Raw genomic sequence first — 24,570 nt, 5'->3', positions numbered from 1 at the left:
CTGCCGTGTGTGCTGGCTGCAGCCGTGGGGGGGGGGGAAGCCCTGCCCCTCACTCAGAGCCAGAAGACCCATACCTGGTATAGCCTTTCTGAGCAGCGACCATGAGGGCAGTAAAGCCGAACTTGTTGGGCACATCAACCTTTATTTGGCTTAAGGAAAGCAGATGAGAGACTTGTCATTCACAGTGTAGATGCCTCAAGTTAACCGTGCTTCGCAGGGCCCGTGGGGTGGGGGTGGGGCGTGAAATGGTTCATTTTACAAAAATGTCAGTTTCTCTTGGGCCATTAAGTCTTTCTTCTCTTACAATGCCCCAATAGTTTTAAAGTTTCAAGTTTCGTTTTTTTTAAAATTGTCATTTCACTTGAGCTAGTAGTTCCCTTCCACTCAAAGCCATTATGCCTTCCCACCAGATAGTCTAAAACCAACAAAGCCTCTTGGCATGGGGTACAAGCTGGGAACAGCGTGGCGCCAACACTCAGCTTCACCGAGGGAGCAGGTATGGTCAGAACCTGGGCTTTCAGCTTGACCCCCCACTTTTCTTCTGGCTGGGCGCTGGTGCTGCCCAGGAAAGAACATACATTCGCATTGGCGTCCTCTGGAATCTTCTCATCGACTTGCCAAACCCCAGTTCAGAGACCACTGCCTTCTATGGTGCACAAAACCATGCTACAGAAGAGCCTAAGTTACAGCTCTACCTGGGCGGCAGCTTCAAGCGTCACACCTGCACCAGCCGTGTCCCCTCTGTTCTCTAGTGTCCCACCAACCTTCTAGTCTCCAACACAGCTGCTTTGCCCATTCCCAGTGACACCTGGTATTACATGCAGGCATTTCAGACTGACCTGTACTAAATGCTGGGCTGGATAATCAAAGGATAATAATTGCTTCTGGGGATAAAGCATGAGGCCCAAACCTGTAATTTCCTTTTAGTTTTCATTAAACAATCACAAACCGTATCATTTACAGGGGTCTCTATGACTCTTTATTAACACACTTAACTGCTTCGTGCCAGTCACCTGAGGTAAATGGAGGAGGTGCTTTTGAAGGTACTGGAGAATTTGTTTAGGGAAGCAAAATAAAGCTGTGCCATGTACGTCTGCACCTACTGGACAGTGGAAGAAAGAACAGAAAAGCTGGCTGCGCTCTCACCCTCCATCCAGTATTCGAAGCAGGAAAGTTTCATCGTTCACATTGACAGCACGATGAAAGTGCTCGCTACTTATGGGCTCCCCTAGAGAAAGCAGAGGGGGAGCAGTTAGCCAACGTGCAGGGCTGGGAGGTTCGCCCACTCTCTCCCTCCTGTGGCTTTGGGGGGTGTTCACCTTCACTCCCAGGAAGGCATGGAGCTCTGCCTGTCAGGAAGGCTCATGTTTCCTACTCCTTCTTCTACTGGAAAAGACCTGATTTTCACATGTAAAGAGAAACCTCAGGCTGACCCAAAGAGCTGGGAGATTTTCAGCTTTATGTGTGTTAGCATCAGAATCATCCTCCCCAATGTCTCCTGTGACCAAGGAAAGCCCAGAAATGGTCATGACTTACTGCTTTCTCTTACTAGAGTGGCCAAAAGGTTTCAACAACAAGGACAATTGCTTTATCTCCTTGAGTTTGGGGAGTGGATGAGTTTCATACCCATCTGGAGGTGGGGAGCATATAAGACGACCCTTAAGGGAGATGGCAGTTTTCCCAGTGGAAAATGGTAGGGACAATGAGCCTAAGATGACAAAAAGATCAGCAGGACATTAAGAGGACCAGTGGCTGGCAGTGACAGGGACATGATGTCACCTCTGAGAGAGTGAAGGGGTGGCAAATCAACAGGCCCAACTTCGACACGGCTGGCCTTCACAAGAAACTCTCTCCCAACCACTAGTCAGTCCATCGTTTCACTCCTACAGTCTACGCTTTTTAAATCAGCATGGCTGAGCTTAAAGGGACATAAGCAATGGAGTGGTAAATGCCCAGCATACCTACTGCTGTCTGGTATGGCGTTTCCTAATATTCTACCATGTCCAGCACCCTTTCCACACTTGCAATGCCCACCTGACCTCAGTTCGCACCTCCTGATCTGTATCATTAGATGGTCAATCAATAGAATCCATGGAGTTTGCTAAGCACAGGAGTCTCTGAGAAAACGGAATAAACAGGGTTCTCCCACATAATTTCCTGATTTACATTACCACCAATTTTCAACCTGTTACTATTCTAAGTTGTGAAGAAAACTAGCTGTGCCAGCCCCATCACACAGCGGGGAACCCAGACTGTCTCCTGAGTCCTCAACCCCACCAGCCACTCCCACAGCCCACCTGCAGAATCAGCTGACAGCTCTTTTCCTGTCCCAGTCTCTCTGGGATGTCAGCTCCCAGGCAATGGAGCCCTCACTAGGTGACAGAAAAAGTGACCCAGAACTAACAGTTGGGCTGAAAACTGTCTGTCTGCTGTCTCTTTTTAAGTGAAAACACAATTGATATCAACTTAAAGTTGCTTTGAAACTGCTCTGTCTTTTAAAGTTTATCAATCTCTGAAAGATTGCTTGAGTCATGTTATATGCCTTTTTCATTATTTCGTTAAGTCTTAGACCAAAGGCTTCATTCAAATCAGAGTATAATGATAAGCTTTCAAAGCCAAGGACCTACCTACCCTTGTCTTCTAAAGAAGGTCCAGCCCAGGGATGTCACTAAAGAAGTAGTTCTCAACATGTGGGTCACAATTCCTTAGGGGTTGTATATTAGATATTTACTTTATGGTTCATAATAGTATCAAAATTGCAACTATGAAATAACAACAAACAACAGTATGGTTGGGGTCACCACAACATGAGGAGCTGTATTAAAGGGTCCCAGTGTTGGAAAGGTCCAGAATCACTGAAGGGACTCAGAGTGGGAAGGCTTTATACACCCAGGGACATTTGACAGTGTCTAGAGATCTCTGTCGTAACAACATGGGAGATGCTACTGGAATTTAGCAGAGAAGGGCCCTGTGACACCCAGGACTGCGTGCCACCACTCAGGGCTTGACCAGGTCCAAAACGTCAACCACATCATGGCTGAGGACTCCAGCTACGCTGAAGCGGATTAATCCATAGACCACTGTGTGAACCTATACACTTCAGGGGACTAAGCGGAGAGACGGTCTTCCTCTTCTGCTTCCTTCCTACAAAGAGGGAGAGGCAGAGTGCCTATGAGAAACCTGTTTTCTATGAAAGAGACCGAGATTCAGCTGCCTCAAGGCAAGCCACATAGAGTCATGCTTGGAAGTATTGGAAGTTCATTTGGTGTCTACAAAATCAGGTCTGAGCAATGTTCAGCTCTTCAAGATCACCAGTTAGAAGCAGGCAGCTCATGACCAAGTCTCACCAGATAGGCATTGAGGTATCTAACCAAATTGTGATATGTTTCAATTCTTACTATGTTTTTAAGTGCAAAATCTTAAAAACAAACAAACAAACAAAAACGTAATTTTCTCTAACCCTCCCCAACAAGTGTCAAATAAAAGTAGATGCCCAACTGCCTCAGTGAGTGGGGACTTGTGACATTCAGAACAGGACCTGGAAGCGCCTGTAGCATCCCCCATTCCTGCATTGGCTGCTTGTGCTCCACTACCCATTCCACCTCACTGCACTGCGCTCCGCCTCACTGCACTGCACTCCGCCTCACTGCACTGCGCTCCACCTCACTGCGCTCCACCTCACTGCACTGCACTCCGCCTCACTGCACTGCACTCCACCTCACTGCGCTCCACCTCACTGCACTGCACTCCGCCTCACTGCACTGCACTCCACCTCACTGCGCTCCACCTCACTGCGCTCCGCCTCACTGCACTGCGCTCCACCTCACTGCACTGCGCTCCACCTCACTGCACTGTGCTCCACCTCACTACTCACTCCACCTCACTGCACTGCACTCCACCTCACTGCGCTCCGCCTCACTGCGCTCCGCCTCACTGCACTGTACTCTACCTCACTGCACTGTACTCTACCTCACTGCACTGTGCTCTACCTCACTGCACTGTGCTCTACCTCACTGCACTGTGCTCTACCTCACTGCACTGTACTCTACCTCACTGCACTGTACTCTACCTCACTGCACTGTACTCTACCTCACTGCACTGTACTCTACCTCACTGCACTGTACTCTACCTCACTGCACTGTACTCTACCTCACTGCACTGTACTCTACCTCACTGCACTGTGCTCTACCTCACTACTCACTCCACCTCACTGCACTGCGCTCCACCTCACTGCACTGCGCTCCACCTCACTGCACTGCGCTCCACCTCACTGCACTGCGCTCCACCTCACTACTCACTCCACCTCACTGCACTGCGCGCCACCTCACTACTCACTCCACCTCACTGCACTGTACTCTACCTCACTGCACTTCACCTCACTGCAGTGTGTTCTGCCTCACTACCTACTCCACCTCACTGCACTGCACTCTACCTCACTGCACTGCGCTCCACCTCACTGCACTGCACTCCACCTCACTGCACTGCGCTCCACCTCACTGCACTGTACTCTACCTCACTGCACTGCGCTCCACCTCACTGCACTGCGCACCACCTCACTGCACTGTACTCTACCTCACTGCACTGCGCTCCACCTCACTGCACTGCGCACCACCTCACTGCACTGCGCTCCACCTCACTGCACTGCGCGCCACCTCACTGCACTGTACTCTACCTCACTGCACTTCACCTCACTGTAGTGTGTTCTGCCTCACTACCTACTCCACCTCACTGCACTGAGCTCTACCTCACTGCACTGAGCTCTACCTCACTACTCACTCCACTTCACTGCATTGCGCTCCACATCACCACACAGTGAAGCCTCCTGATGAAGGTGCTTCCTAGCACATCCTGACCAGAAAATGCTGATGTACAAAAATATTAGAAGAGAAAACAAGTTCATTTCATGCATATGGCCTTGATGGCTGTGTACAGCAAAGATGTCTAGGTGTTATGACATAGCTAACATAAATGTACTGTCTATTCCCACCTCTGCTAGGGACCCTCAACCCTTCACGTGGATTCTGGGAATAAGGGGACCTCCTTGCAGAGACAGAGCATCCTTGCTCATACATCATACTCACTGAGTCTCAGCAAAACAAAACACTTGTCAGTTATGAGAGTCCTTCTGAGCATTAGCTCAGTCAGTACTTCCCAGCTTGCAATGTTGTCCCAGGAAGACCACGTGGATCAGTGCAGGAAAACCTCTTAAGGTGGGCTGGCAGTGTGCCTCAGACGGTAAAAGCACTTGCTACACAGGCCTGGGAATCCGAAAGCCATCCCAAATCCCATGTGGAGGTGAACAAGAATCAGCTCCGTAAAGTTGTCTCCTAACCTCCACATGCATGCTATCAGGTGCACATGCTATCATGAGCACACACACGCACGTGTTCACACACATGATGTAACATCACATCACATACACACATTGATTTAAAAAATTTAAATAAAGCCTGTGAACTAGAATTTCCCAGACATAGGACAGAATGAAAAGGCTCTCATCTGCCACTCGTACTTTTACTATAGGCAGGAATCATGGAGGACAGAGTGGAAATTCCAGGGTGAGCAATGTACTCCACTCCTCCAACAAACAACTCTTCAACACTGCAGGCCTGGCCCAGGAAAACGGCCTCAATATGTGCAGTCAATATGAAACAGGCCGACTTGGGCCTTGGTGGGTCTGACTACAAGTGATTACTTTGAGTGTTGTGACTGTAGGCATCATGTCGGGGATGCTTGGGGGGGCCCATCTGGATGAAGTTCACTCAGGGGGCACCCCTAGGAGGGGGTGGGTAGGATGGACTTTAAGAAGCCATCTCACTCTAAATGGGGCTGCAGATGTGCCCACAAGTCTAACGTGGTGATAACGCCTTCCTTGCTGGAACTTAGGTCTTTATTAAAAGCAGTGAATAAATCATGAACTCATTGGAGAAGATATTTGCCAATTAACAAGTAGCAGCTGTTTTTCTTTCTTTTTAAGGGTCTGGCTGATTAAAACTGCATGCTTCATTTAAACAAGAGCCCCATGTACTTTACCTGGGAAGAAGAAAAAAAAAAAAAGCTGAGCATCCTTTATCCAAACAAAGTGCAGGCTTTTGTGATTCATTAAAACACTCTCAAACTGAATGCAAATTATCAGCCCACGGAAGCATTTTTGCTTGCTCTGTATAATGTGAGCATTTTCAATTCTCTGCTTACTATCTTTGCCTCCTTAAGAGCATCTACACTGAACATTAGGAGAGAATAAGGGAACAGCAGTCACCCAGCAGAGCCAGAGGCCTGCCTCCAGCAAAGACAACACCAGTCCCTCCAAAGAGCATAGATAGCCCCATGAGGCTAGCAGAGAAACAGTCAAGTGCAGTGTTTGGAAGTGCTATGGTGTGTGTGTGTGTGTGTGTGTGTGTGTGTGTAATTATCTACAGAAACCATAAAACTATAATGACAAATTTCTGGACCAGATATCTACCACTGCCTCTCCGCAGTCAGCTGGGCCTGGAGACGCACACTTGGCCACATGCACTCTCCTTGTCAGCTGGTCTCTACTTTCTTACAGGGCTCTACGTGAGCTCTGGCTAAAAAGTGAGGAGCCCCTCGTTGGCTTGGGCGTGTTATTCAGAGGGTAGGTCACTTGGAGCCCACCTGGTTGCAGTACCAACTGTGTGCACCTCTCCAGCTGGGTTCGGGTGGACTCACCCAGTTGCTGAGAAACGGATCCATCCCCCAAGACATGAGAGTAAGCCAAAACAAAACAAAAACAAACAAGCCAACAAACAAAAAACAGTGTGCTGTTTTTCCTGCTTCTACTTCTGCTACTGAATCTTAATTAACAGTCCACCCACCCAGTCTCATATATGAGAGATGGTCAACCCACCACCCCTCCATCCATAAGCCTTCAATATAGGTGGGAGTAAAAGGGCAGGTGGATATGTAAAACAGAATGGAAGAAGTGCTGAGCCTGCCTCAAAATGGGAAGAGCTCATGTGTGTACAGGAAAAGAAGAACCCCGCACAAGAAATCAGCCCTGAATCAACTCTATCCATGAGCATGAGGAGGGGGCAGAACAGGGGACTGGGTACTCCAGTGAGAGCAGAGCAGAGAGTGGTGACTGTGGGAGGTCAGAGGCCCCAGGAGGAAGTGCAGAGGCTGCCTGGGAGAGCATCCAGCTCAGTGTCTCAGCAGAGTTTCTTCAAAGGCAGGCTCTGTGTCTATATTTCCCCTGTGTACTTCTCCCTGACCTTGCCCTGCTGGGCTACAAGTGCTTGTGCTTGAACTCTCTCTCTCTTTCTCTCTCTCTCCCACCTCTCTCTCTGTGTGTCTCTCTCTCCCTCTCTGTCTCTGTTTCTCTCTCTGTCTCTGTCTCCCTTTTTCCCTCCCTTCCTCCCTTCCTCCCTCCCTCCCTCTCTCTCCCCATCTCTCCCTCTCTCTCTCTCCCCTGGGACTCCAAAACTGAATAACTTCCAAGCCTTCAGCATCACCAGATTAAGGAATAGGCCCTCTTGCCTGACCTGCATAATTGACTATTGCATGTCTTCTATGAAATTGCCCTGTTTCATGGCTGGCTAAACATCACTTAGGGCCATAGCTGAAGTTCCTTTCCCCCTCTCTGCTTTAACTAACTCTGATCTCAGTCTGTTTATCTAGAGCCAGGCCCATCTTGCCATCCTTGCAACCAAAGGAATGGTAGAGTAGCTCAAAATCTGAATCATCTTCCGTCATATGAAGGATACAGTGGCAGGCCACAGACTATGAGGTGGTCAGAGGCAGTGTGGCTAGCCAGCCTCCCTGGCCACCTCTGTATCACTACCTCCCGGTGGCTGGAGAAACACTGATCATGATTTTCTTCAGTCTCAGTACTAGAGAACCATAAGTCTGTGACCAGACAGGACACACACATGCGCAAAGCCATGTACAGTAGACACATGTGGAGGAGGCAATGCTCTACCCATCCCTGTGGCCCACGTCCTAAGAAAGATAATGCCCACCCTGTACCAAATGCCCATGGACAGGACAAGTGTGGTACCAAGCCAGCTCTCCCAATTTGGGAAAGCATAGCTGGCCTTTCTTACGGCATGCTGCAAAGAGGCGCAGGCAGTAAACAACACTGTCACAGCGCTCATGAGTGGAGCCCTTTCTGCTTCCGGTGAGGCCTTGGGAGAAAGCAGTCCATTTTTACCTCTGACCTGTTTGTGGCTTCCAAGCTCAAGCACACTAAAACGTGAACACTGAGCATACGTGTACTCACTAGTTGTAGCCACCGAAATGACTGGGCTGTACTCGCATTCTCCAGAGGGGCTGATGACCTTCAGTCGAAATCTGTACAGTGTCCTTGGTTCTAGACCTTCAATCACATGCTTTGTCGCATAACCCCTGGACAAAAGGAGACAAGCATGAATGCTTCTGATCACCTTGGCCATGTCCTGGTTTTATGTCATTTCCTGAGACTGATATTTTAAAACATTTAAAGATATGTGTGTGCCTAGTGTTATGTTTGAGCATGGAATGTTTTTTATATATTCACACCCTTTCACTGACAACACAGGTGAGATTTTTTTGTTGTTGTTGTTGTTGTTTGGGGGAAGGGTTGTACAAAGAAAAACTTCTCATGTGTAAAGTTAGTTTTCAGTTTTATGTAGTGTAGTTTTGCCTTGCCCGCATGCCAGGTCACCTAAACAGCATTTTCCAGTAGTAGGTAATTACAGGTGGAAGCAACTTTTGAATGCTTCCACTAAATGAATCAGTATAGATTTGATCCTGCTGTATTGAATTCCTTGAGGAAAATGGACACTTCGCAGATGACACCCTCTGTACCTTTGTAGCATGTACTCTCTTTGTCCCACAGGGCCTAGCCAGGTGTTGTGTCGCAGTTTCTTTCCTAATTGAAACATTCCATCCAGAAAGGCTCATGAGTCTCTGAAAGCAAACAACTCACAAGTCTTAGCAAGTTCCTGAAATTAATAAAATTCAGAAGACCAGAGGAGGGATTTTCCCACCAGTCTGGATACAAGAAAAAAAGGCACTCTCCCACCATCTGAGCTGCCTAAGTAGATAGGCAGCTTTCTAAACGATAGAGCTGCCTGAAAGTTTTTCAGAGCTTCGGGATTGTAGCTTTCATCAGTCAGTACCTTTGGCACAGCTACCTTTGAGTCCTCCATTGCCCTGTAACTAACCCCTCTCCCATACACCCAGGGAAAAAATAAACAACAATCCCATTGGTTCATCAAGTTGAACTTTGGTAAAATTAGTTACAATATGTCATTAGTTTACATTTGTTTATATTTCTCCCCAAAAAAAATGTTTCACATAACACAGTGCTTGGTGCACAGCTGACATGCACATGTGTTCATCATAGAAATAATCATGCTAACCCATAAAATTCATATTCAAATTACAAAGCTTCACATTTGAAAGATTGAATGCATGTGAGTTTCAAATAGAGTATTCAAGTAGGTAGATAGGTCTGATGAATTGATAGCTACACTAAATCTACTGCAAGCAAAATACTGCAGGGAACAGGACTTAAAAAGTTAAGCCAATGATGGGTTTGCCACGCAGAAGAAAATCAGTCTAGCTTAGAAGTCAGGCAACCCAGTACAAACCAACTCTAACACCTCACATCATGGATACATGATGCTGGTAGGCAGTAGGAGCTAAAGATTTCTGCAGTAGAAATCTGACTAGAGGCTTGCAGTGAAGTTCCCATGGCTCCAGGGACAAGATGTCTGAGTTCAGTAAACAGGAGCCTAGGAAATGAGAACCAGGAAACACCATGCAGTGGCTGGCCTACTGCCCTTCCTGTGCCCTCTCAGAGAATGCTGGAGCCAGGAGCTGCAGGGAGATGCCTGCTATCTGCTGTGAGGGAGGCTGAGGGGATTGCTCTGCCCTGGTGCACATTCTAAGACCAAAACCGACAGGCTTACATACAGTTCCTGATATGGCTCAATTCTCGGCTTCATTCTCCTACCAGAAGTCTTTTGGGGGCTTTGAGTAGATCTCAAGTATCCCTTTCAATTGTATCTAAGTTTTTCTTTCCTTGTGCTTCAAAGGCTTGACTTTTGATGAGAGTGCATACTATTTCTAATTCTTTCTCTCCACTTCACTCCAGGTTTCCTTTTCTTCCCTTCAGTATACTTCCCCATAGTTCCATGCGTGCAAGTTTACCATTGTTTTCTGTCATTTCTCTCTCATCCTCAGCAGAGCTTCTGCAGAGGCAGAGGCCAAAGACATACGTTACTATTTACAAACTAACTTAAGGATGTTTGCGCTCAACCTAAATAAATATTTGCATATAAGTTCTGTGCCATGCAACTCAAACTTATCCCATGCCCATTTTTTGCAAGGTGTCGGGTCAGGCAGACCCAGATGAGCTCAAGACTAAGCTGAATCATCCAACATCCTACAGACCCTATCTCTTGGAGTCAGCATCATGGCTGATAGCAGCTCACCTGAAAACATGGCCTCAGAGAGAAGGCGGGACTCACCGGCTACCCACAAGGTCTCACTTGTTCTTCCCCAGAGCCCGCTGGAAAATCATTCTCTTCTCCAAGGTATGGAAATAAAGGGGTGGCCACAGAACAGAGCCACCCCTGACCCTGAGGGGAGCAGTAGCCTCCATCCTTCCATCCCCTCCCCACCGAGAGCCTGACGCCTTCTGATTTCCTCCTGCGCTTGTTTCCCTGCATGGAAAATGATGGGTAGAAGGAGAAAGGGATTGCATGGTGTCCTGCAAGGAAGGTCTCTCTGACTTCCACATGACAAGACGTGTCAGAATGAAATGAAGGGTCCAAAGGATACCAGCTCCAGGACAAAGGGTCTGTGTGCCTCAAGCAGAGTGAGCCTAGGATACGTCAGATCCAAGACATGCAAGGAAAGGTGCCCCAGTGAGACCCTTTCTCCTTGTTCCTCCAAAATTGAAATTTCAGGAGAAATTAGTAACTTGCACAACAAAGTAACTTCAGACACCAAAATCCAACAGAGTCAAGAAAATAATCTGTGAATTAGACCTCTCTGACATCCAGCCCTGTTCTCTGCTCTTTTCTGGCAAATTCAACACTGTTACGGTGTCTTTTACTTCAGAAGCCACCTCTCTTCACTCAAAAGAAGATACATGTTCAGGAAGGCCATCAACACAAAAGCATAGGCCAGGGTCTAATCCTGTGCCCTGGAATGAGGGGGTGGCAGAGGGGAGCTTGGTAATGATGAGGGTGGGTGGTGAGAAGCCTATAGTTTCTACACTGGTGTCACTGGGAGCTTGCCACCATGAAAAGTCCTAATTCCCTGCTGTAGAGGCCACATGGTAAAATGGAGCCACTGGACAGTGGCAGAAAGGGATGGAGAGGAAAAACTTCTAGGCAGCATCCTCCATGCTGACTTCTAGCCAACAGAAGCACTATGGTGCCTGCCAAAGTCTATGGAGCAGAAGCCAGTGCCGTCACATACAGGCAGGAAGACAGACACACAGACAGTTGGTTATGCAGCAACATAAGATAATAAAGAAATGGTTTTGATGGCATAAAGAAAAACATTTGAATAAAAAAGACATGTGTGAGGAATACAAATATAGTCACCACAATGTGAACTCTCTAAACCAAGCTGAATAAATGTCCTGAAATACTGTATGGGCTGAAAATTATAATCTAGAAAATAAAAACAGATCAGGCTGGGCCAGATTATTCTCACGAGTAAACTGACTACATTGCTAAGTGAGCATCCTTACTATAGTTTAGACAGGGTTGGTCCCCTAAGGTATGGGTGGTTTGCAGGTGGGGGTTATTCTGCACACACCTGCCTGCACACATACAGTCTCCCTTGCTTGTCTGCATTTGCTCACACCTCGTAGGCAGTAAAGGTCTGGTGCACTGCCAGTTTTTAAGGTATTCTGTTTGGGTTTTTGAGATGATGCCTTGTAATCCTGTCTAGGTTGGTCCCGGTCTCCTGGGCTCAAGTGACCCCTCTGTGTCAGTCTCCCAGGCACCTGAAACCACAGCCATGCTATACTAGCAAATGGTTTAAATCCACCACTAAAAACATCTTGTATTCAACCAGTCCACACACTGTTCTGCTATCTCCCACCTCAATTATTGCACAAGCTTCCTAATTAGCCCTCTCTGCTGTCTACTGCCTCTCCTTCCCAGAGCCTCATCTCGGGCAGCCACAGCAGCCTCATAAACCGCACAGATCCTGCCTCTTCTGGATGAACAACCTCCTTTGCCTCCCTCAACATCTTTCTAGTAAAAGCCAGTGTTCTCTGGATAAGTCACAGCCATACAGCTACCTCTCACTACACCTTGTCAACCTCACCAATACATCCCACCTCTCCCTTCTCTCCTCGCCTCTCCTCTCTTCCACATTCCTCCATGTGCTTTTCCATTTGACACGGCTTTGGCCTGGAAAGTCCCCTTCAGTATCTCATGCTTGCTTCAGGTCTTGTGCCAAGCCCTTCCCTCAGTGAAGAGTCCTTACTCCTGCCCCAGGGCCCCGACTTGTCCTAGGCTTTCTTCTTTGGGACTTACTAACCCTGACACAGTATGCATTTTTACTTACTTGTCTTGTTTATCAGGTGTTTTTCTCAACATGGGGCATTTCTATCTGACTCCACATCTCCGGCATTTAGAACAGTGTTCAGTAGGTCATGGGCACTCAGGAGTACTTGACGGTGGAATGGATAAAAAGCATAAGAGGATACCAATTGTCACAGTAAGGTGAAGCAACAGTAAGACAGCAAGGAAGATGTTCCTTTGATTTCGACTATTACATTGGCAGGATGGGGGGATAGAGCAATGAGGGCACTTGTCCACAGGGAGAACAAGCAGCACACATGGAGAGGAAGCCAAGGCATATTCAAAAGAAAGCAAGTCCCTACATCGGAGAAAGTTTCTATTCATAAATAAGAGGTAATGAGGCAGATGTGGGCAAGTTACACACACACACGAGCACCATATATATCACACAGAGAGACCACACAAATAATACACACATACATGTATTTACACATGCACATGCATGCACACACACACGGTTTTAAAAGAAAACTACCTTCGCCGTGGAACAGACACCATGATTAAACAACACTCTAGGGAGTCAGGCCCTAAGGTGTATGTCCTTCATCCTTCATACAAAGAAGACCCTTGGAGGTGCTGTGACAAATGAGAGAGGAAAAAGAAAATCAAGAAACAGGCAGCAAGGAGACTCATCTCACTGGCAAATGTCTGGAGAGTCAGGGCCTGGGACACAAGGAAAACAGACAGAAAATGGAGTGCAATGCCCTGGCTTTGTGAAGGGGAACAGAGGGAGAACCCACAAAACTCGGTAGCTGTACATCTGAGAACTGTAAGGGAAACGCCAGCCAAAGACCACCCCAGTGATGCAGACTACGATGTGACCAAGCTGGCAGAAAAAGTTACCCAGTTTGTCATCACCATCCAGGCTGTCCTCCATCTCCCCACATCAGCACGTGGGCACAATGCCTCTGGAGGAAAGGGCAGACCCCACAACCAAACTGCCAACACAGGAGGAAAGCACGCAAGCCCACCAGCCCGGTGCACCTGTAGATACCATTCTAGCAAGGAAGGCGTTTTCTAGCTTTAATGATAAAGGTAGAAGGGAGCCACCGGAGGAAATGAGGTGGGGCTGCCGCAGTCCAAGCCTGCCACCTAGTGTTCAGGCACGTGCGAACTTTTTTCCAAGGCATAAAGCCTTTCACCAGAAGACCCTTGGAGCCAGGGTCTGCAGGAGATGCCACCGGCTCAGGATGGCAGGACATCGTCCAAGACTGCTCTCTGGCCAGGTGGTAGCGAGGTTTCCAAGGCCAAGGTGAATGGCGCAGACACTGCCTCAGGCTGGAGGCTGCAAATGTGGCTGCTGTCTCTCTAGGTGAAGCCTGAGCCCTTGGCAAAAAAAGAAAAAAGAAAAGAGAAAGGAAAGAAGAGAGGGAGGGAGGGAGGGAGGGAGGGAGGGAGGGAGGGAGGGAGGGAGGGAGGGAGGGGAACATAGCTAGGACAGTATCCCATGCTCTGGCAGAGCACAAGTCAGACAAATAGAGGGCTCTGTCTTTCTCTTCCTCTATAAAAATACTTAAAATATAATTTAAGGCTGAGGCAGATGGTTCAGTGAGTTAGAAAGAGCATCAGGACCTGAGTTCAGATCCCTAGCACCTACATTAAAAAGTTGGCTGTAAGCCCAGCACTGGGGTGGGGAGAGAAAGGATGATCGTTAGGGTTTGCTGGCCAGCCAGCCTACCAAGCGGCCATTGGGAAAGGACAACCCGAGTTCAATGAAAGAACTTGCTTCAGTAGAATAGGGCAGAGAACTAAACACGTTCCTCTGGCCTCCAAGGGTATGCAGACTTACACATACATGCATATGGATTCATCCGTTCGTACATACATACTACATTACATTTTACATTATGTGTGTATGAGAAGAAAATCGCCTTCCTATCAAGCACATGGCATGATTAAAGAGCATCTTGGAGATTTAGTGGCTGTTTCTTCGTTTTGTCAACTTGACGCAAGCTGAAGTCATTTGGGAAGAGGAGACCTCAGTTGAGAAAATGTCCCCACCAGATATGCCTATAGGCCAGTCTGGGGGTGTTTTCTTGATTAACGACTGATATGGCAGAGCCCAGCCCATTGTGGTGCTAGCCCTGGGCAAGCTAAGCAAACCCGGGGAGCAAGCCTGTGAGCAGCACCCCTCCATGACCTCTGCATCAGGCCCTGCCTCCAGGTTCCTGCTGGGACTTCCATTCACGGTTGTGCTGTGCTGTGGATCTGTAAGCTGAGATAAACCCTCTCCTCCCCAAGTTGCTTTTGGTCAAAGTGTTTTTCACAATAGAAACCCGAGACAGGAATTCAGGCTCCAAAATTATTTTCATATGGTTAACTGTCTTTCAGATAATACTATATTTTTTTATTTTTATTTATTTATTTATTTTTGGGTACAGAGAAATGCTTCTCAGATATCAGGATAGTACCACTTAGGCAGCAACTAAAGAGTGGGGTGGAGGGAAGAGTGACGCTAGAGAGAGGGGAGAAGGTGATGGTGGTGTGACATGAGATCTGAAAAGTTGTGAGGTGCGTCACCACCATATGGGCTGTCCCCCACCTCCCCGTATCAGCATAAGGGCGCAATGGCCCCGGGGGAAGGGCAGACCAGTAGCTGACCGAACATCCTGGATCCTGACTGGATCCTGACATCGTTGCCTTCCTGCTACCTCTGTTTTCCTGCAGGACTATGTCCCCAGGCAGCAGGGAAAGGTAGGGGGAGGTCCCCGGGCTCTTCTGTGTTACGCCTTGTACCCACAGTAAAGGCTAAGTGAGACGCGCACCTGCATCTCTTTCTGGCATTCCTACATCACAGAAAAGAAGTGACTTCATTTTGCAAAGGGCTACGAAGCCAAGAGAGGTTAAGGCATGGCTGATGCAAAGGATCCCCTGCTATGGCATTTGTTTGCATGAAAGCCACAGCTCTGCAAGAGCCTGCAGCCATCCAGCTGGGACAGAGTATTGCACAAGGCAGAAATGTTACCCCTCTCCCATTGTATGTAACATTGGTAGGGAGAAAAAAAAAGCCAGCATGTGGGAGAGTTCCAACATAATACTTAACTGTGAGGTGCCTGAATGAGGGTCGGAGGTAAAGCTGCTGGCAGGGGAAGCGGGCTGGCAAGGTCTGTGGCCCTTAGAGTAAGACGGTAATACGGATGGAGGAGGGAACTTCATCTAGGGTTCATATTCGGGGAATATGAACTAAATCAGAAGAAAATATCAGGAAACTGAGGAGCAAGGTCCTGATGTGGGGACAAGCCTGGCCTTGAGGCTGGGACTGAGGCCATTTTGGATGGAGAGAGCCGAGAAGGGGACTATGGTGTCACAGTTGATTAGAGCAGTGGGCTGGTGTGGACTAGAGGTATTTCACCTTGCATCCATGAACAAAGCAGCCTGATGGGAGCCACAGCTCACTCCACCCAACTCTTCATTTAGCCATAGGTGATCGACACCAGCATATTTCAGGAGCCAAAGCAGCTCTCAGTTATGGGAGTTCATTCCCAGGTTGACCACTAATGCTCATTTACCGAAAGTTCCCAGGCTCCTTCCTTAACTTCAGAGGAGCAGGGGCCTTCTCAGAAACCTGGCAAACCATTCTACAGAGAGGAAAGAAGACACGAGCTGCCTCTGCACCTACGTGTAAATGACACCGTAACTGTGCATCTTGGGGTCTTCCTCTTCGATGGAGAACCTAGGCCACTGGTCCTGTGGTCCTTGCCTCTTCTCTTTATTTTCCAGGTCCCAGTACAGTTCGATGCTGTGATGAGTCACTTTGCCCACAACAGGAGGGTGTGGCTTTGATGATGGCACAGTTTCTGAAAAGAGAAATAGGGAGTTTCAGGGCCCTGTTTCCAGAAAGGAGAGAGAGAAAGACAGTGGGTCTCACCTGCCTGGAGACCCAACTGTTTTCAACACATTGAACACTCAAGTGAAGGGGACACCTGAAAAGCCAAAGGGCTACAACGCGCAGCAGGCACGTGACCGCCCGCACTCCTGACGGCAGCTGCACTGCTCCACTGGTACTATAGTTCACTGTGACCCTTCCAGAAGGTGGATGACTGTGGCTCAGCAATTGGCTGACTCTGAGAATGAAGCTCGCCATGCTACTGTCGTCCTCCAGTGAAGCAGCTCACAGAGCCAAGAGGTGAACGCCATATCTGCTCTGAATTTACTTATAATAGGTGACAAAGGCTCGGTGTCTAGTCTGTATAATTAGCTCTATTTAAACAAGAACAGGCAGGGGCTGGAGAGATGGCTCAGAGGCTAAGAGCACTGACTGCTCTTCCATAGGTCCTGGGTTCAAAGCCCAGCAACTACATGGTGACTCACAACCATCTAAGATGAGATCTGGTGCCCTCTTCTAGCAAGCAGGTGTACATGCAGGCAGAACACTGTATACATAACAAATAAACAAATAAAGCAAGCAAGAACAGGCTAGTCATAACTCGTGTAAAAGATGAGCTGAGTGCCAAACAGAGAAAGCAAATAGCCAACAGGGTACGGAACAAATGTTCACACAAGCAGGTGTTCACAGAGGTCATCAGCAACGAGCTCTCACTTTGTCTGGTCAGACACTGAACTGACATCATGACTGTTACAAGTGAGAGAAGACATCCCCAATTATTGGCCGTGGAGAAGTAGAAACCAAAGCCTTGCCAGAAAGCATGATGGAAGCACAGGGGAAAGATAAAAACTTGCCAGTGGAGATGTAGCCTGGAGGGCAGAGTGCCTGCCTGGCAGGCACAAAGCCTTGGGTTCTATCCTTAGCACGACACAAGTTTGAGTGTGGTAGCTCAGATATAATCATATAATCACATATAAGCATATAATCACAGCATTCAGGAGGCAGGACGAGCACACTGTGGTCATCCTCACATAGTGAGTTCAAGGACAGCCTGAGCCACATGAAACCCTGTAAAAAAAAAAAAAAAAAGTGTGTACCTTTCAGTCCCTCATCTGTGACAATCTCTGCCACAGCAATGGGGACACGTGCATTGGGAAGGGAATGGATGAACAAGCTGTCATGACTGTTCATGCCAGCACCAGCATGCATGTGGATCTCTGTGGTTTGAAACCAGTCTGTTCTACAGAGTAAATTCCAGGACACCCAGTGCTATGCAGAAAAACCCTGTCTCAAATACAAATAAAAAATAAAATAAAATGAATGATGTCCATGCTAGATGTTTTGAGAGGATATCCATACAATTCTATCAGGTGAGAAATAAAGGAATTTATTAAAGAAGCTTTTAAAAGATAAGGAGTCCAAGCCAGGCATGGTGGCACACACCTGTATCCCAGGATTCAGGGGAGGCAGAGGCAGGCGGTTCTCTATGGGTTCAAGGCCAGCCTGGTCTATATACTAAGTCCAGGACAGCCAATGCTACACAGAGAAACCCTGCCTCAAAAACCCAAAACAAACAAACAAAAAAATAGTCTAATAGGGCATACACCGATTTGTCAGCCCACAGTTATTTTTTGGTTGTTTTGTTGCATAGTGTTGTTTTTTGTTGTTTTCGCCTGCCTACCCCCCAGTCTCTTCTGTTTTCACATTTCTGGGTCCATGTCTTAGGCACCTCTGTACCTTGTAAGGACTGAACATAGCCATGATGTACTGCTCAGTTGTCCAAAAAGAAATGATTGTGTATTTCCCTTAGACAGCATTCCACACAGCCAGCCAGCTTCTCCCTCGGCACCCCAGACCCCCTGCAGTGAGCCTCACTCAAGACAGACAGACCTGCTCTGGTCTTGCCCCATGCTGGGAGAGCAGGTCACACTGCCCACAGTGTCCTCTGCACTGGTACCGTATGAAGGGCCATGTCTGAAAGAAGGGGACTTAAAGACACAAAAGAAGGCAGCCTGCAAGCTGCTACTTCCTAACTTTATTTTCCAAGTATTTATAGAAAGCATGATTAAACTGGCTCAGGGTGGTCTAAGCATGCGCTCTGAAGCAAACCTGGATTCAATTCCCAGTACCCACACAGCAACTCACTACCTTCCGTAACTCCAGTTCCTAGGGGATCTTCTGCCCTCTTCTGGCCTTCTTGGGTACTGCACAAACATAGTTCAGAGATACATGCAGGCAAAATACCCCACTCACAAAAAAAAAAAAAAAAAAAAAAAAAAAACATTGCGAGAAGTGGGTTCACCACCTGAGATGTTACTGAAGGGACAAAGGTAAGGTGAGGGCAGGAAGTGGTCTCTCTGCACTACTGTGAGGTTTGTTTATGAAAAGAACTTAGGATGGCAAGATGTCCCATATCAAATCAAGTATATGGTGTGTTTGGGGGCATTACTGTTGGCAATGCTTTGGATAAGTACACCTGGGAGGAGCTGAGGAGCCACACGAGTCTTCCAGCTCAGGCCACTGCCCCCCCATCCTGGTAATGTGTGCATGTGTATGCATGTGTATATTTGTGTGTGTGTGTGTGTGTGTGTGTGTGTGTGTGTGTGACTGATGGGTGCAGTGACTTCCGTGATCACAGCGCAATGCCTCTGCTGAGCAGTTCACTTGCCTTTCAAACCCTGTAATGCCAAAGCACAGCCACGGCAGACCATACCAAAGGAGGCGAGGGAGGCCAAGCAGGCAGTTGGATAAACTAGAGTTTACACAGGGGGAGTAGCGCGGGCTCTCCCTCAGCACCCAGCAGGGTAGCAGCTGGCCTTCAGGAAATTAGTCCATAGAAAGGAGAGAGACTATGCCGCAAGCAAGCTATGTCAGAAACACAGACACATTGTTGTCTTTCTACAATGTTAGTGTGTTAAGCAACAAGGTCACAAAGCCACATCAATCTCCATGGCTTTAAGACACCAAACGCCTCCGGCTCTAGTCAGTAGTTGCTACCTCCAGCAATGCCACATTCTTCACTCCTAGCTAACCGACTTACATCTCTCAGGCCTCACATTTGTCTCAGACCTGGGACAAATGGTTTAACTGGGGTGCTATTAACGTATCAAAGTGGATGCTGTCCACCAGCCTCTCTCGGCATCTCCAGGCCCTGTTACAGAGACATCCTGGCTGGTGTACTCCACCGGCTAACCCTAGGCCTTCCCCCAGCTCTTCTTCCTTATATAACCTCAGCTACTATGAACTGCTACGAACATGGTTGGGCAAATGTCCTTGTTGTATACTTGAGCATCTTTTGGGTGTACGCTTAGGAGTGGTACAGCTGGATCTTGAGGTAACACTGTTCCTTTCACAAATGACTAAGAAATGGAGCAGAAGCTGCAGTTAAGAGAGGCTGTCCTGAAAATGGAAGCAGAGAGTGATCCAGGACCCAGGGCAAAGCTGTGAGAGCTGTTTGGAGGTAGTGCTGTCAAATCCAGATCCAGGGGTGGACAGTCTTGTCACCTAAGTGGACCTACTGTCACTGAAAGGAGAAACTGCTCCTGAGAAGGAGCCCAGGGACAGAGGCAGGAGTTTCCTACTGGACAGGTTTCCTGGATTAAGCTCAGGATGAGTTATCAGGTGACAGGGTGGGTGCTGCCACACCTCAGTGTAAAATAGATCTAGTACCAGGATATGGACAAGTCCCTCCACTTGAAAATTTAATCATCAGAGTCTGAGATCAAAGCCAGAAGTGCTAGAATCAGAATGTACATCCATGACTGCAGGCCTGTGTCTCACGCTGACTTGAGGTCTAATCTAATGGCTCAGTGGAAGCAATGCCGCTTTCACAGCAAGTGTAGTAATGGTCTGGGCAAGGGCCAGGGCCTTGGGAGAGCTGTGACTTCAGATCCTGAGACACCAGCCCTTTCCTTAATGGCGATATGTCCTTGATCTGTGGCACGCTTGAGATATCCTATGTTCCCCTTTGTGTAACATTGCTTGGTCAGCTTCCTGCTGACTTTGCCCCAGGGTACGAAAGTTTCCTGTTGACTTTTTGCCATTTCCTTGGGCAAACTGTATATAAGATGCTGTATTTCTTAATAATCTTTCTTGGCACAAGACATAGCTTATGTAAGACCTTCTGGCCCCAGGTTTCCTATTTTCTTTATCTTCTCATCCCCTGGTCCTCTCTACCAGAAACCTGTCCCTGAAGAATTACCTACTTATCCAGGTCAAATCCAACCCTCCTCTTTCTCCCTCCCACCTTCATGTTATTTTTTTTTATAACCCACAAAGTCCAGTTAGTGCTGCATGCATATCCATGCATAGAGGGCTACCTACCAGAGCACAGGCGGCCTACCACCCCACAACCCTGAAAAATGACTCCTCCTCCCCAGCAGGTATTGCTCTGGGAAGAGCTTTGGCAATAGCTCTTCAGCTAGGGGTGGGACCTCATGCGCTCAGGCCTCTATCCATGCAAGAATGTTGACTGGCAGGTCTGGCAAGAGCCTTGTGCAGATAACCGTAGCTTCTGTGCTTTCGTGGATTGAGCGGCCACATCATATTCAGAAGGCAGCACTTCGCAGCTTCTACCCACCATTCTCTGTCCCTTACATTCTTCCCACCCTGTCTTCAGCAATGTACACTGAACCTTGGGAGATCAAAAACATTTAAAAAAACTCAAACATTGCCCACTTCATTATTTGTTGAACCAAAATGTTTGCATCCAAACTTGCATTGCTCTTTCATTGCCAGAAATGCTCTTGTTGTATAAATTCTGTCCGAGTTTTACAGTGTAGGTACAGCAGCCACATGCACTCACATAGAGACAACTGATGCTTTACTCATTCATTCACACTTGTTTAGATGGGGTCTAATGTATCCCAGGCTGCGCTCAAACTAGCTACGTAGTTGAAGATGAGCCTGAACTTCTGATCCTCCTGCCTCTCTACCTACCAGGTACTGCCATAGCTGTGTATCACCCAGCCTAGTTTAGTCAGTGTTGGGGTGGGATGCAAGGTTCCATGCATGCTAGGCAAGAATTTTGCAACTGAGGGGCTGGAGAGGGGTCTCAGAGGATACCAGCTCATAGGGCACTTGCAGAGGACCCAGATTTGGTTCTGAGCACCTATATTGGGTGGTTCACAACTGCCTGTATCTACAGCTCTAAAAAGATCCGTAGCCCTCTGCTGGCCTCTGTGGACACCACACAGGCATGGCAGACAGTCACATGGACACACACATACCTATACCTAAACATCATAAAAAAATAATGAAAGAATTTACCAACTGAACTGCATCCTTAGGTCTTAATGCTCTATTTCTATATAAAATACTTTGGTGCAAGTATCAACTCTTTGTAAAAGTGCTTTTGTTTTCACACATTTGATAACCAGACTTTGTCCCAAAACCTTAACTCACAAATTTAGGCTTAAAGTTTAAGTTTTCTAAAGTTTCCAAACAAAGATAAAAACAGACATACACTCAATTTATCGTGGTTCCTTTCTATAACCGGTAGGGCTTTCCATGTTTTAACAGTCTTCCAAAAAGTGTAGAGACGAAAAAGCTACAAGTACCTCAAAAGTACAATTGTAACTGATGTGTGCTGTACGCCATAAAACGCTTTCTGTAATAAAAATTCTCCTAAAAACATGGCAAATAAAACCGTTTTATGATTCTGGTGCCACTTGCCAAGTGATAAATAGTGAATATGAAATTGTGACAGTTCCATTCACTGTCACCATTCGGTCCCTGTGATCACTCAGAAGAGGCCACAAGGCATCACTGTGAGTCTGTAAGAAGCCCATAAGACACTGTTGTTTACAAACCACAGGCCCAGGTGCAGAAAAGAATGGCTTAAGCCAACCTCTCTGCAGCAATTGGGTCTTTACTTTCTGAGGTTTAAAGGAATTGTTAGAGTATAGTTAAGATAACAGAAATGTGCCAGTCCTGGGAGAGGACTCAAAAGATAAGTGAGTAACTATTGGGCCACAGAGAATCCTTGTGACAGTATGCTGGCCACAGTTCAGAGCTACAGTGAGAAATAGGTGTTCAGACTCTGAAATTAGTGTTCATGGTTCAGACCACCAAAAATGGGACATTATAAAGATAAAAATGAGCAAGCCCATTTGTCATATAGATATGACATCATAAAACACAACTGTCACCTAACTTTTCTCCAGAAAATGCACCTCTACACACGAACCCAATTTCATGGGCAGGTGACATCTGTGACCTAGCCTCCAGGGGCAGATGGGTCATCAGGATGGCCTGAGGGAAGGTTATATGAACTGTATGACAACTACTCATGGCTTTGGCATGTATCTACAGCAACTGTCAACCAGAAAAATATTCAAAATCAACATGCCATGGGGTCACCAGCATTCTCATGGGTTGAATTTTTAAAATTGTTATTAGATTTATTCATTGTTTTATGTGTGACTATTTTGCTTGTATGTATGTATATGTACTGCATGTGTGCTCAGTGACTGCAGAAGTCAGAAAAGGGAATAGGACCCTCTCGGACTGGGGACTGGGAACGGAATCCTGGTCCTCTGCAAGGGCAACCAGTGCTCTTAACCACAGAGCCATTTCTTTTTTTTTTGAATTATAGTTTATTCACTTTGTACACATCCCTCCCTCCTCCCCTCCCGATCCCACTCTCCCTCCCCCTTCTTCACACATGCCCCTCCCCAAGTCCACTGATAGGGGAGGTCCTCTTCTCCTTCCTCTGATCTTAGACTATCTGGTCTTCTCATCAGGAATGGCTGCATTATATTCTTTTGTGGCCTGGTAAGGCTGCTCCCCCCTCAGGGGGAGGTGATCAAAGAGCAGGCCAATCAGTTCATATCAGAGACAGTCCCTGTCCCCATTACTATGGAGGCCACTTGGATACTGAACTGCCATAGACTACCTCTGTGGAGGGGTTCCAGGCCATCTCCATGAGTGGTCCTTGGCTAGAGTATCAGTTTCAGAAAAAAAAACTCTTATGCCCAGACTTTTAGGATCTGTCCCTGTCCTTGTGGCACTCCTGTCCTCTCCAAGTCTTACCATCTCCCACTTTTTTCATGAGATTCCCTGCACTCTGCCCAAAGTTTGGCTATGAGTCTCAACATCTGCCTTGATACCCTGCAAAGTAGAGCCTTCAGAGGCCCTCTGTGGTAGGCTCCTATCTTGTTCCCTGTTTTCTCCCTCCTCCAATATCCATCCTCTTTTGCCTTTCTGAATGGGGATTGAGCATCTTAGACAGAGTCCTCCTTCCTGATTAGCTTCCTTAGATGTACAGATTTTAGTATGTTTATCCTATATTATATGTCTAGTATCCACTTACGAGTGAGTATATAACCTGTGTCTTTCTGCTTCTGGGATAACTCACTCAGGATGATATTTTCCAGTTCCCACCATTTACCTGCAAATTTCATGATTTCATTGTTTTTTATTGCTGAGTAATATTCCATTGTGTGGATGTATCACAATTTCTGTATCCATTCCTTAACTGAGGGGCATCTGGGCTGTTTCTAGCTTCTGGCTCTTACAAATAAAGCTACTACAAACATGGTTGAGCAGATGTCCTTGTTGTATACTTGAGCGTCTTTTGGATATATGCCTAGGAGTGGTATAGCTGCATCTTGAGGAAGCACTATTCCTAATTGTTTGAGAAAGCGCCAGATTTATTTCCAAAGTGGTTGTATAAGTTTACATTCCCACCAGCAGTGGAGAAGCCTCAAGATTGCATCTTAAAAGTATCAAAATTTTATTCCATATGAAATTGAGAATTTTTCTTTCATGGTCTGTAAAGAATTGTGTTGGTAATTTAATGGGAATTGCATTAAATCTGTACATTGCTTTTGGTAAGATGGCCATTTTTACTATGTTAATCCTGCAAAGCCATGAGCATGGAAGATATTCTATTTTCTGATATCTTCTATTTCTTTTTTTAGAGACCTGAAGTTTTTTTCATATAAGTCTCTGACTTGCTTAGTTAGAGTTATACCAAGGTACTTTATGCTCTTTATGGCTATTGTGAAGGGTGTTGTTTCCCTAATTTCTTTCTCAGCCCTTTTATCTTTTGTATATAAAAGGGCTACTGAGTTTTTTGAGTTAATTTTGTATCCAGCCACTTTTCTGAAGGTGTTTATCAGCTGTAAGAGTTCCCTGGTAGAAATTTTGGGGTCACTAATGTATACTATCATATCATCTGCAAGTGGT

The 24,570-nt window shown here is 46.9% G+C and overlaps 1 protein-coding gene across 2 annotated transcripts in view; it reads right to left on the bottom strand.

The window, feature by feature from the left end:
- The window catches only part of Fank1 (fibronectin type III and ankyrin repeat domains 1), a 94,787-nt gene that overhangs the window by 11,862 nt on the left and 58,355 nt on the right, over window positions 1-24,570 (bottom strand). For both annotated transcript variants that reach the window (XM_060381337.1, XM_060381343.1), the window contains 4 exons: window positions 16,174-16,351; window positions 8,240-8,364; window positions 1,147-1,228; window positions 75-149 (listed from right to left, as the gene is read on the bottom strand). In XM_060381337.1, the coding sequence (XP_060237320.1) occupies window positions 75-149; window positions 1,147-1,228; window positions 8,240-8,364; window positions 16,174-16,351 (460 nt within the window). The remainder of the gene's footprint in view (window positions 1-74; window positions 150-1,146; window positions 1,229-8,239; window positions 8,365-16,173; window positions 16,352-24,570) is intronic.

Source organism: Meriones unguiculatus, chromosome 1, assembly GCF_030254825.1.
Source record: "Meriones unguiculatus strain TT.TT164.6M chromosome 1, Bangor_MerUng_6.1, whole genome shotgun sequence".
Classification (NCBI taxonomy): Eukaryota; Metazoa; Chordata; class Mammalia; order Rodentia; family Muridae; genus Meriones; species Meriones unguiculatus.
This window is presented reverse-complemented; position numbering and strand designations above follow the sequence as displayed.